The sequence below is a fragment of the Chiloscyllium plagiosum genome, unplaced genomic scaffold (assembly GCF_037043375.1).
Source record: "Chiloscyllium plagiosum isolate Xiang-an unplaced genomic scaffold, Cpla_swu_hap1 HiC_scaffold_20, whole genome shotgun sequence".
In the NCBI taxonomy this organism is placed as follows: domain Eukaryota; kingdom Metazoa; phylum Chordata; class Chondrichthyes; order Orectolobiformes; family Hemiscylliidae; genus Chiloscyllium; species Chiloscyllium plagiosum.
Window position 1 is genome coordinate 11,935,213 of NW_028270158.1, and position 14,405 is coordinate 11,949,617.

The 14,405-nt window shown below is 43.4% G+C and overlaps 1 protein-coding gene across 2 annotated transcripts in view; it reads right to left on the bottom strand.

The window, feature by feature from the left end:
- The window catches only part of nubp1 (nucleotide binding protein 1 (MinD homolog, E. coli)), a 104,762-nt gene that overhangs the window by 57,845 nt on the left and 32,512 nt on the right, over positions 1 to 14,405 (bottom strand). For both annotated transcript variants that reach the window (XM_043712013.2, XM_043712012.2), the window contains exon 4: positions 523 to 591. In XM_043712013.2, the coding sequence (XP_043567948.1) occupies positions 523 to 591 (69 nt within the window). The remainder of the gene's footprint in view (positions 1 to 522; positions 592 to 14,405) is intronic.

Below are 14,405 nucleotides of genomic sequence, written 5' to 3' on the forward strand. Positions count from 1 at the left end.
TTGAACAGAGAACATAGAAATAGAACAGTACAGCACAGTACAGGCCCTTCAGCCCATGATGTTGTGCTGAGCATTTATCTTAATCTAAGATCAACCTAACCTACACAATCCCCCAAATTAATATAGTGATCACAGCGTGTTTCAGTACAGTATAATGATCACAGCGTAGTTCAGGACAGTATAACGTGCTTGTCTGGAAAGATCACTAGTGAACTGGATGGGGTTTTACAACAATCAACAATAGCTTCATGGCTGAGCCTAACTTTCAGTTCTAGATTTTATTATTAGAGTTTAATTTCCCCAGGGATTACAAGTCTGGTGACATTACACTATGCCACCATCTCCTGATTGGCTTTCTAGGGCATTGTGGAGACATACTCAGTTATCTCCTCAGTCTTGTTCACATCTGATAGCAGATATAGTAGTCACCCTAGCCAATTAGAATTTTGAAAAGCTTCCATTTAGTCCAATGTTCACAAAAGAATATTCAATCCCTCAACAATTGAGGAACTCCTCTCTTACTTGTTCACCTTCCACTCCCATTATTTTTGGAATGGATGGACCACACATGTCAGCGTCCAGAAGAGCAACCTGTAATCAGAAAAAATATAAAGAATGAAAACCGTGCTCATGTAAACCAGGGCCTTTTGAATTGCATTGCACAAACACAGAAATAAAACTACAGGACGAGGATACTATTTTTAATAAATCTACTGTTTAGCTTCTTCACTGCAAAATATCTCCCATTTGCTGTTCTCTAGAATAATGTATGCTCATCAAGACAAGCACAGGATATTTTTGAGCATGTCCTCATTTTGTTATAAAAGTTAAACATGAATAAAGTCTGTTGTTTATTAACAAAAAGGTGCAAATACATGGATCGACACGGTGGCTTAGTAGTTAGCACTGCTGCCTCACAGGGCCAGGAACCTGGTTCAATTCCACCCTCGGGTGACTGTCTGTGTGGCACATTCTCCCCGTGTCTGTGTGGGTTTCCTCCGGGTGCTCCGGTTTCCCCCCCACAGTCCAAATATGTGCAGGGCAGGTGGATCGGCTATGCTAAGTTGTCCCATAGTGTTCAGGGCTGAAAAATGTGTTGCTGGAAAAGCGCAGCAGGTCAGGCAGCATCAAAGGAGCAGGAGAATCGACATTTCAGGCATAAGCCCTTCTTCAGGGGCTTATGCCTGAAACGTCGATTCTCCTTCTCCTTTGATGCTGCCTGACCTGCTGCGCTTTTCCAGCAACACATTTTTTAGCTCTGATCTCCAGCATCTGCAGTCCTCACTTTTACCCATAGTGTTCAGGGATGTGCAGGCTAGGTGGATTAGCCGTGGGAAATGCAGAGTTACAGGAATGGGGTTGGGTCCGGGTGGGAAGCTCTTCGGAGGCTCAGTGTGGACTTGATGGGCTGAATGGCTTGTGTCCACACTGTAGGGATTCTAAATAAAATTGTTGGAGACACTGAACGATTCAATCTGTGTTTGTGGAGAGAAACAGCGAAGTTGATTTTATTTTTTTTAAGTGTGATCAGAATTTCCTTTATTTAAATAGGGAACACTGCAGGAAATTGATGCTCTGAGACAGAAGTATTATGGGTTGACTCAAGATGGGTCAGGGTTTCTATTCTTGATTGTGTAAGAGGATAAAACAGTAAAAGCGAAGAACCTATTAATATGCTGATATGCTAGCAGTCACCTCTGTAGGGATAGCTCCCGGGTACTTTGAAAATGCAAAGAAAAACAAACAACTTTGTACTAAGAGTTGTCTAAACGCAATCTTTTTTCTCCAATCTCAACCGCAGAGGGAAGCCTTATTGAATGGAATTCAGCAATTTCCCAGAAATGATATCAAGGAATTTTCACACCCAGAGTACTGCTGTGAAATGCCAATGAAAATCTAACCCTCTGCAGCAAATTTATTAAAGAACAGCAGATGGAGCTGGCTCCTCAGGACAACACTCGGCATTTTACTGAAGGCAACTTGAAGCAAGAAGTCCAGAACCATAAAATGGCTAGGTTAATTTAAAAATTATTTACAAACAGGACATTCTACAAACATTGTCAGCATCAAAACTAGGCATCAATCACTACTTCAAAAGACCAGATCAGCCTGAGAGAGGCAAACATTATTTTAAAGGCTGATTTAGCGTTCTGCTCTAAAGCAAAGCTGGTCAGGCGTGTGGGTGAGAGTGTCGTGAAGTTGATGTAGTTTATATAGATTTCGGTAGAGTCTTTGACAGGGTCCTAGATGTGAGACCTATCATGAAGTTGGGATCCAGTGTTACAGGGTAATTTGGCAAATTGGATGCAAAGGTGGCTTTGTGGTTGGAGACAGAGTGTGGTGGTAAAGGAACTTATCCATCCAAGGCAATATCCTGGTGAATCCCTTCTGCTCCCCCTCCAGTACAAACACGTCCTTCCTGATATAGTGCAGTGACAAGAACTGCACACACTACAGTGGCCAAACCAAAGTTCTATACAGCATCATCACTTCCTCCCTACTCTTATAATCTGTACCTCGACTGAAAAAGGCAAGTGTCCCATTTGTTTTTTCAACTACTGTATTAACTTGTGGTGCCAGCTTCTGGGATCTACAAACATGTCCTCCAAGCTCTCGGAGCTTCCTTGTGCACTCACTTTTCTTATTACTTCTTGCTATGTGCATCACTGCACGTTACAGAATTCAATTCCACCTGACCAGTCCTCCTGTAACCTAAGATCTTCTTCCTCTCTGTAAACCACACGGCCAATCTTCATGTCATTTGCAAACACACTTACCACCACCACCATCTCCTCCTCCTCCTCCTCCTCCTCCTCCTCCTCCTCCTCCTCCCCACCAGACCAATGCACACATATACACATTTAGTTCTATATTGTTTTTATATATCACAAACAGTAGGGGTCCCAGCATTGGCTCCTGTCATATGCCACTGGAAACAACCTCCAGTCACATGAACAGCCTACCAACTCTCTCTCTTTCTCATTCCACTAGTTGGGATTTCTTATTGGCAACACTTTGGGTGGTACGGTGGCTCAGTGGTTAGCACTGCTGCATCATAGCACCAGGGAGCTGGATTCAATTCTAGCCTCGGGCAAATGTCTGTGTGGAGTTTGTACAGTCTTCACATGTCTCCGTGAGTTTCCTCTGGGTGCACATGGTTTTCTCTCACAGTCCATAGATGTGCAGGTTAGGGTGGATTGACCATGAAAAGTTGGTCATGGTATTCAGGGATTAGATTAGATTCCCTACAGTGTGGAAACAGGCCCTTCGGCCCAACAAGTCCACACCAACCCTCCAAAGAGTAACCCATTTCCCTCTGCTACGGGCAATCTAGCATGGCCAATTCACCTAACCTGCACATCTTTGGACCGTGGGAGGAAACCGGAGCACCCGGAGGAAACCCACGCAGACACAAGGAGAATGTGCAAACTCCACACAGACAGTTTGCCCGAGGCTGGAATCACACCCGGGTCCCTGGCACTGTGAGGCAGCAGTGCTAACCACTGAGCCACCGTGCCGCCCATATGTCTAGGTTAGTTGGATTAGCTTGGGGATTTCAGAGGTACAGGGATAGGGTATGGTTAGGTCAGGACGGGATACCCTTCGGAGGCTCGATGTGGACTCAATGGGCCGAATGGCCTGGTTCCACACGGTAGGGATTCTACGATTCTATTCTATGATCAGTGGCATTGTTAGGTGGCCCACAGTGAGAGCAGACACAGTGTTCCAGGGCTGCATCACTGCCACCACATGTGCCTGTCACAAAAAAAAACATGCTACCCAAATATTCACAGGGCAGCCCTGGTAACATCATTCTTGCATTGAGACAAACAGCCAAGAATTGGCAAGAGTTTCTGGGAGTAATTCAGGAGACACAGCAGAGATTCATCCCAAGGGAAAAGAAGCACAGTATAGGGAGGATGAGGCAACCATGGCTGACTAGGGAAGTCAGGGTTAGCATAAAAGCAAAAGAGAAAGCTTACAATGTGGTGAAGGGCAGTGGGAAACCAGAGGATTGGGAAGTTTACAAAGACCAACACAGGATATAAAAAAACGAAATAAGCAGGGAGAAGATTAAATATGAGGGTAAGCTATCCAGTAATAAAAAGGAAGATTGTAAGAGTTTCTTTCGATATAGAAAGGGCAAAGGTGAACATTGAAAATGACGCTGGAGAGATAGTAGTGGGAAACAAGGAAATGTGGGCCCTCTGTTGGCATTTGTAAGATTCCCAATCTTCTGGTTTGCCACTGCCTTTCGCCACATTATATGCTTTCTCTTTTCCTCTTCTGCTAACCTTGACTTCCCTAGTCAGCCATGGTTGCTTCATCCTCCCAGTACCATGAGGAACTGAATAATTACTTTGTATCAGTCTTCATGGTAAAAGACTCAAGTAAATACCAAAAATTCAGGAGAGAGAGGGGGCAGGATTGAGTATGGTGGACATCACAAAGGAGAAGGTGCTAGAAAACTGAAAGGCCTGAAAATGGATAAATAAACCTGGAGCAGATGGACTACACCCTAGTGTTCAGACAGTGGAGGCATTAGTGATGATCTTTCAGGAATCATAGATTCAGGGAGGGTCCCAGAGAACTGGAAAATTGCTAATGTGACATCTCTGTTTAAAAATGGAGTAATGCAAAACATGGAGAATTACAGACCAATTAGCCTAACCACAGTTGTGGGTTAGATCCTGAAATCCATTGTGAAGGATGAGATTTCTGAATACTTCCAAGTGCATGGTAAAATAGGGCAAAGTCAGCAGGGTTTCATCAAGGGGAGGTCATGCCTGACAAATCTGCTAGAATTCTTTGAGGAAGTAATGACCAGGTTAAACCAAGGAGAGTCAATGGATGTTATCTATTTGGACTTCAAGAAGACTTTTGAGAAGGTGCCACACAGGAGGGTACTGAAGGTAAGGGCCCATGGTGTCAGATGCAAGGTGCTAGCATGGATAGAAGCTTGGCTGTCTAGTAGAAAGCAGAGGGTGAGGAGAAAAGAGTCCTTCTCAGGATGGCAGTTGTGTGTTGCGCAAGGCTCAGTGTTGGGACCATAACTTTTCACTTTATACATTAACGATCGAGAGTCATAGAGGCATTAAGTCATAGAGATACACAGCACGGAAACAGACCCTTCAGTCCAACTCGCCCATGATGACCAGCTATCCGAACGTAGTCTAGTACCATTTGCCAGCACTTGGCCCATATCTCCCTAAACCCTCCCTATTCATATATTCATCCAAATGCCTATTAAATGCTGTAATTGTACCTGCCGCCATCATTTCCTCTGACAGCTCATCCCTTACACACACAACCTGTGTGCGAAAAGTTGTCCCTTCGGTCTCTTTTATATCTTTCCCCTCTCACCCTAAACCTATGACCTCTAGTTCTGCATCCCCTACCCCTGGAAAAATACTTGTCAATTTATCCTGTCCATGCCTCTAATGATTTTATAAACCTCTATAAGGTCACTCCTCAGCCTCCAACGCTCCAGGGAAAACAGCCCCAGCCTATTCAGCCTCTCCCTATAGCTGGCAACACCCTTGTAAATCTTTTCTGAACCCTTTCAAGTTTCACAACATCTTTCTAATAGGAAGACCAGAATTGCACGCAATATTCCAACAGCGGCCAAACCAACATCCTGTACAGACGCAACATGACCGTCCAACATCTACACTTAATGCTCTAACCAGGAAAGAAAAAGCATACCAAACGCCTCCTTCACTATCCTATCTACCTGCGACTCAACTTTCAAGGAGCTATGAACCTGCACTCCAAGGTCTCTTTGTTCAGCAACACTCCCTAGGACCTTACCATAAGTGTATAAGTCCCGCTCTGATTTGCTTTTCCAAAATGCAGCACATCACATTTATCTAAATTAAACTCCATTTACCATTCCTCAGCCCATTGGCCAATCTGATCAAGATCCCGTTGTACTCTGAAGTAACCTTCCTTGCTGTCCACTGCAACCCCATTCATAACACAGCTTTGAAAAAGCAGGGTTTTGTGTCATCTGTAAACTTACTAACTCTGCCTCCTATGTTCACATCCAAATAATTTATATAAATGATGGAAAGTAGTGGACCCAGCACCGATCCTTGTGGCACTCCACTGGTCACAGGCCTCCAGTCTGAAAAACAACCCTCCACCACCACCCTCTGTCTTCGATCTTCAAATGGCCAGTTCTCCCTGTGTTCCATGAGATCGCACCTGGCTAAATAGTCTCCCATGAGGAACGCCTTTCTTAAGTCCATAAAGATCCTGTCTACTGCTCCGCCATCATCAATCCTCTTTGTTATTAGATGAAGCAACTGTGCATTCTGCCTAAGTTTGCTGACAATTGAGGAGGCAGAAAGGCTGCAGAAGGATTTGAACAGCTTTGGAGACTGGATAAAGTGGCAGACAGAGTACAAAGTGGGTAAGTGTGAGGTCATGTATTTTGGTAGGAAGAACAGAGGCATGGACTATTTTCTAAATGGGGAGAAAATTCAGAAGTCTGAAGTGAAAAGAGACTTGGGAGTTCTAGTCCAGGATTTTCTCAAGGTAAACTGGCAGGTTGAGTCTGTAGTTAGGAAGGCAAATGCAATGACGGCATTTATTCTGAGAGGACTTGAATATGAAAGCAGGGATGTACTACTGAGGCTCTATAAGGCTCTAGTCAGACCACATTTGGGGTATTGTGCCCAGTTTTGGACGCCATATCTCAGGAAGGATGAACTGGCCCTGGAGTGTGTTCAGAGGAGGTTCATGAGAATGATCCCAGAAATGAACAACTTAATATATGAGGAATGTTTCAGGGTCCTGGGTCTATACTCAATGGAGTTTAGAAGGATCTAACTGGAACATACAGAATACTGAATGGCCTGGACAGAGTAGATATTGGGAAGATGTCTCCATTGGTAGGCGAGACTAGGACACGAGAGCACAGCCTTAGAGTAAAGGGAAGACTTCTAGAACTGAGATAAGGAAAAACTTCTTCAGCCAGAGTGGTGAGTCTATGGAATTCATTGCCACAGAAGGCTGTGGAGGCCAGGTCATTGAGTATATTTAAGACGGAGTTAGATAGGTTCTTGAGTATCAAAGGGATCAAGGGTTACGGGGGAGAAAGGGGATGAGAAATGTATCAGCCATGATTGAATGGCAGTGCAGACTGGATGGGCTGAATGGCTGCAAGATCTCAGCGAGCATGTTTAGTGCTGGGGACACAAAACCCTGCTTTTTCAAAGCTGTGTTATGAATGAAGAATGATCATGTTTTTGAAAAGAGAACTTCCTAGAATATATTCCAAAGTGTTCTCAAAAATTGCTAACTCCAAAGAAGTCTTTGTAAAATTCATTGGCAGAATGTGAGCATCACTGGCAAAGCCAACATTTAGACTTTTTTAAAAATCAACCTATGCACAGATGTTATTATACTCCTCTGGAGCAGGAGGAACTTGAACCCAAGGCTTTTGGCTCAGAGGTAGGGACACTATCACTGTACCACAGGAATTTCTAAAACTAGCATTCATTGTATTTTTACATTGTCTCATCAACCTGTTCAGAGATGACATTATACATATCTGCAATAAGTTGGGCTTGAACCTGGACCTGCTGGACCAGAGGTAGCGACACTACGACTGTGCCATAACAATCCTAACACCAGTAATTAATCAACCTGTTCAGATAAATGTGGCTAGTTTAAGTATTTTCTAAACAACTTGTTCAGAGATGTTATTACACACCTCTTGAAGAGCTCGGATTTGACCTGTACCTCTTAGTTCATACCTAGGGACACTACCACGGTGCCAGAAGGGTCAAAGATCGGCATTTATTGTCCATTGCTCAATTGAATTGCTTGCTATGTCATCCAACAGTGTAGTTAAGAGTCAACCATATGACTGAAAGCCTGGAGTCATATGTAGGCCAGACCAAGTAAGGATGACAGATTACCTGCCCTTAAAAAAGGAATATTAGAGAACAAAATGATTTTTTTAAAAAATCCAATCCAATCATTTTATGGTCACCATTACTGAGACTAGTTTTACATTTATATAATTAATTGAATTTAATTTCACCAGCTCATGTGATAGAATTTGAACTCATGTCCAGGTCTCTGCATTATTACTCCAGAACCTTAACCACTGTGCCCCTGTTCCTTTATAATGAAGATACATTTCAGGGATGCTCCACTGTGCAGACCACTGATTCCCACCAATCATGGCTGTGGAACTCAGGGAGTGAATAAAGAAGGAGGGACGTGACCGCTGCACACAAGATTCCTAATATGCATATTCCCCAAAAATTAATTTCCCAAAATTAATTTCATACCGGGGAAGCATGTACTTGACTAAAAACGCTTAGTAACTGATTCCCACATCTCAATAACAGTCGAATGACAGCCCGGGAGTTTTGTCACTTTGAATTCACTGAACAGTACAATCCTAGGTGTGCATGGGACATTGGCTAGGATTGAATAGAGTCATAGACAGCACAGAAACAGACCTTTTGATTCAACCCGTTCCATGCTGACCAGATATCCTAACCTGATCTAGTCCCATCTGCAAGCATTTGGCCTAATCTCTCTAAACCCTTCCTATTCATGTACCTATCCTAATGCCTCCTAAATGGTGTAACTGTACCAGCCTCCACTACTGCCTCTGGCAGCTCATTCTATACACGTACCACCCTCTGTGTGAAAAAGTTGCCTCTAGTTTCCTTTTACATCTTTCCTCTCTCAACTTAAACCTATTCTAGTTTTGGACTCCACTCTTCCAGGAAAACAAGCCTTGGCTATTTATCCTATCCATGCCCCTCATGATTTTATGAACCTCTATAAGGTCATCTCTGAGCTCCAGGGAAAACAGCCCCAGCTTATTCAGTCTCTCCCTAAAGCTCAAACCCTCCAACCCTGGCAACATCCTTGTAAATCTTTTCTGTACCCTTTCCAGTAGCAGGGAGACCAGAATTGCATGTAGTATTCCAAAAGTGGCCTAACCAATGTCCTGTACATTGAATAATTAGATGTAGGGTCATGGAATATGGATCAGGGGTTAATGTAATGGTCAGAGCTCCTGGCCTTTTTAGCTAACTAGTGGCCTCTGCTTAAAATCATGTACATGTGCACAAAGGCCATGCAGAAAGTCATCAATGACCTGAACAACCCACCAGCACTCATCGTTGAGGATCTGACTCCCAGCTGAAGTGAGCGACAAACAGAAAGACTGACAAATGTTCATGTGATGTGTAGCCATTCAATGTGCCCCAATTTTTTCTTTCTACATGTTTAAAATTCTCTCATGGCATGTGAATGTTGCTGGCTGGGTCAGCTTTCATTACCTGCCCCTATGTGCCTTGCAGAAGATGGTGGTGAGCTGCCTTTTTGAACTGCTGCAGTCCATTCAGTGTGGTTAGACCCACAATGCCATCAGAGAGAGAGTCCCAGGATTTTGACCCACTGACAGGATGTCAGTGGTGACAGGAATGTTGATAGGAGTCAGAGTGGTGAGTGGCTTGGGAAAAAAACTTGCAGGTGGTGGCATTCCCATGTATCTGCTACCCTTGTCCTTCTAGATGTTAGTGGTCATGGGTTTGAAAGATGCTGTCAAAGGATCATTGATGAATTTCTGCAATATGGCTTGTAGATGGTGTACTCAACTGCTAATGAACATGAGTGGTGGAAGGAGTGGATGCTTGTGGATGTTGTGCCAATTAAATGGGTTGCTATAGCTGGGATGGTGTCAAGCTTGAGTGTTGTCGGAGCTGCACCCATCCAGGCAAGAGGGGAGTCATAGAGTCATAGAGATGTACAGCCTGTCCATGCTGAACAGATATCCCAACCCAATCTAGTCCCACCTGCCAGCACCCGGCCCATATTCCTCCAAACCCTTCCTATTCATATATCCACCCAAATGCCTTTTAAATGTTGCAATTGTACCAACCTCCACCACTTCCTCTGCAGTTCATTCCATACACGTGCCACCTTCTGTGTGAAAACGTTGCCCCTTAGGTCCCTTTTATATCTTTCCCCTCTCACCCTAAACCTATGTCCTCTCGTTCTGGACTCTCCCACCCCAGGGAAAAGACTATGTCTATTTATCCTACCCATGCGCCTCATGATTTTGTAAACCTCTATAAGATCACTCCTCAGCCTCTGACACTCCAGGGAAAACAGCCGTAGCCTATTCAACTTCTGGAGTATTCTATCACACTCCTGACTTGTGCCTTGTAGATGGTGGATAGACTTTGGGGTGTCAGATGGTGAATTACTTGCTGCAGGTTTCCCAGCCTCTGGCCTGCATTTGCAGCGATAGTATTTACATGGCTGATCCAGTTGAGTTTCCGGTCGATGATAATACCCAGGATATTGTTAGTGGGCTAAGGCTGCTATCCAGAAGCGGTTTCTTAATGGATTAAGCTGAGTTCTCTCTTTTCTGCAGTTTTTTTGATGAAAGTAAAATTGATCCATGAACAAGATGAGTGCGATGCTTCCAGTTGTTTCAAGGCCATCTGCAGTTCATCTCCATTTCCGTAGGATTCGGTGATACCAAGAGTCGTAGATTTAGAAACATCAGGTAAAGTGAATCAAGGGGTCTCATAAGCAGTTGGGACAATGACAGATAGTCTACATCGAAAGAAATCCAAGCCAATTTAGATAGTGAAGGAATCTTTACAGACAAGCACTTTCTAAAGAAAGACTTTCCCTGTCACACTTCAGTGATTCATCACTTCACTGATTCATCACTTCACTAAAATTATAACTATTAGGACTGTTTGAGGACTGGTCAAGTGACTGTGAGATCATTCAGCTGACACAGCCACAAACAACAACAGTAACTGCTTCCGTGAAGAAAAGGGGAAATTCATCATCTGTCATTTTCTGCTCAGTCACAGAAAGTTAGCATGTGAGCCAGTTTAGTCAATACTGAGTCCAAACGAATGTTCTATTTAGTAACACGTTTTAGTCATAGAGTTATGCTGCTTGGGAACAGAATCTTTGGACCAACCAGTCTGTGCCGACCATAATCCCAAAGTAAACTAGTCCCACCAGCCTGCACTTAGAACATAGAACATTACAGCACAGTACAGGCCCTTCAGCCCTCAGTGTTGCGCCTACCTGTGGAATCAATCTGAAGCCTATCTATCCAAAACTGTTCTATTTTCATCCATATGTTTACCCAACTTGGCCCGTATCCCACCAAACATTTCTTACTCATGTCCTTCCTTAATTGTCTTTTTAATGTAATCGTACCCACATCCACCACTTTCTCTGGAAGTTCATTCCACACATGGATCACTCTCTATGTAAAAAAAAAGCCCCTCATGTCTTTTGTAAAATCTTTCACTTCTCGCCTTAAAAGTGTACTGCCTTGTCTTGAAACCACCCCCCGCCCCCCTCACTAGGGAAAGGCCACCTTCCATTCATCTCATCTATACCCCTCATGATTTTATAAACCTCTATAAGGTCACCCCTCAACCTAAGCTCCAGTGAAAAAAAGTCCCAGCCTCTCTTTATAATTCAAACCCTCCATTCCTGGCACATCCTGGCTAATCTGTCTGACCAGTCTCCAGTTTAACAATATCGTTCCTATAACAGGGAGACCAGAACTGGACACAATACTTCAGAAGAGGCCTCATCTATGTCCTGTACAACCTTAACAAAACATCCCAACTCCTCTAATCAAAGGTCTGAGCATTGAAAACAAATCACCTTATGTACTTGAGATGCAAACTTCAAAGAATTTTGCACCTGAAGCTCTGCTCTACAATACTATTCAAGGCCCAACTTTTAATTATATTTGTTTGTTTTACCAAAATGTAATAGCTCGCCAAATTAAACTCTACAATCTATTGACTCAATTGATCAAGATCTCTTTGTATTCTTAGATAACCTTCTTCACTGTCAACAATACCACCTATCTAAAAAATGTGTTGCTGGAAAAGCACAGCAGGTCAGGCAGCATCCAAGGAGCAGGAGAATCGACGCTTGGGGCATAAGCCCTTCTTATGCCCAAAACCTATCTTAGTATTATCATAAATTTAATAATCATGCTTTCTATATTTTGATCAAAATCATTTATAAAAAGGACATGGTAGAGTGGACCCAGCACTGATCCCGATGGAACACCACTGATCACAGGACTCCAGTCCCAAAAACAATCCACCATCACTCTGTCTCCTGCCATTAAGCCAATTTTGTACCCAACTGTCAAGCTCACCCTGAACCCCATGAGATTTAACTTTACTAATTAGTCTAACATGCAGAACAAGGTTAGATCTCATGGAATATAAAGAGAACTAGCCATTTGGATACAGAACTGGCTCAAAGATAAAAGACAGAGGGTGGTGGTGGAGGGTTGTTTTTCAGACTGGAGGCCTGTGACCAGTGGAGTGCCACAAGGATCGGTGATGGGTCCACTTCTTCTAAAGCATTTATATAAATTATTTGGATGTGAGCATAAGAGGTACAGTCAGTAAGTTTGCAGATAACATAAAAATTGGAGGTGTAGCCGACAACGAAGAAGATTACCTCAGATTACAACGGTATCTTGATCAGATGGGCCAATGGGCTGAGAAGTGGCAGATGGAGTTTAATTCAGATAAATGCAAGATGCTGCATTTTGGGAAAGCAAATCATAGCAGGACTTATACACTTAATGGTAAGGTCCTAGGGTGTGTTGCTGAACAAAAAGACCTTGGAGTGCAGGTTCATAGCTCCCTTGAAAGTAGAGTCGCAGGTAGATAGGATAGTGAAGGAGGCGTTTGGTATGCTTTCCTTTATTGGTCAGAGTATTGAGTACAGGAGTTGGGAGGTCATCTTGCGGCTGTACAGGACATTGGTTAGGCCACTGTTGGAATATTGAGTGCAATTCTGGTCTCCTTCCTATTGGAAAGATGGTGTGAAACTTGAAAGGGTTCAGAAAAGATTTACAAGGATGTTACCAGGGTTGGAGGATTTGAGCTACAGGGAGAGGCTGAACAGGCTGGGGCTGTTTTCCCTGGAGTGTCGGAGGTTGAGGGGTGACCTGATAGAGGTTTACAAAATTATGAGGGGCATGGATAGGATAAATAGACAAAGTCTTTTCCCTGGGGTGGCGGAATCCAGTACTAGAGGGCATATGTTTAGGGTGAGAGGGGAAAGATATAAAAGGGATCTAAGGGCAACTTTTTCACACAGAAGGTGGCACGTGTGTGGAATGAGCTGCCAGAGGAAGTGGTGGAGGCTAGTACAACTGCAACATTTAAAAGGCATCTGGATAGGTAGATGAATAGGAAGGGTTTGGAAGGATATGGGCTGGGTGCTGGCAGGTGGGACTAGATTGGGTTGGGATATCTGGTTGGCATGGACGGGTCAGACGAAGGGTCTGTTTCCATGCTGTACATCTCTATGACTCTAAAAGCTTTACTAAAGTCCATGTAAACAGTTTTTACTGCTCTGCCCTCATCAGTTGTCTTGGTTACATCCTCAAAACACTCATTGAAGTTTGAGAGATGCGAATTTCCTTGCACAAAACCATAATCCTTCCAAATTAATTCATTTATATGGAGTATTAGGTGATTGGGGTGGGTTTATTTACTTTGTGGAGAGGCATGCCAATCCAAACCATGACAGTTGGCAGTGGAAAGGAACTTTCAAACTGTCAGGCACCTAACCAGATACCACTAAACAGAACACAAGACTACACACAGAAGATCCAATCATAATTGGATTTAAAGTTTGAGACCTCGCTCAGAAATACCATAAGAGCAATCCAGGTGGAACATATAGAAGTTATTGGTGAGGAGCATTCATATTGAAGCAAAGTTTGATCTACATTTAATGCAAAGGGGGAGAGAAGGTTCACACAATCTAAAAACATCCTGAAACCTACTCAGTTAGACTGGAAGTGTTTTATGTTTTATTTAATTTATTAGTTAATGGGAAGTAGATATCTCTGGCTATCTACTGCCCATCCTTTATTACCCCTGAGGTGGTGAAGGTAAGCTGCCATCTTGAAATGCTGTAGTCCATTGGGGGAAAGGTGCATGGCACAATGCTGACAGGGAAAGGATGCCAGAATTCTTATCCTGCAACAGTGAAAGAATAGCGAAAACATTCCTAGTCAGGATGCTGAGTGGCTTGGAGAGGAACTTGTAAAGTGGTGAAGTTTGCATTTTCCTGCTGCACTTATGGTAGAAGTCAGAGATTTGGCAGGTGCTGTTGAAGGAACCTTGCATCTTGTAGATGGGACACACTGATATATGTGAAAGGTAGTGGCACCAAACGTATCCCTACATTGCAGCAGTGATTAAAATTTCAAAACTGCGTTCCTCGAGACTCCTGTTTGTCTATTTTGTAAAGCATTTCGGTTTGCCCATCAATCATTCCTATTATACCTGTGGAAGCTCCTTCTTTCTCTCCCTTGAGGTATTAATGATCTACAAAATTCC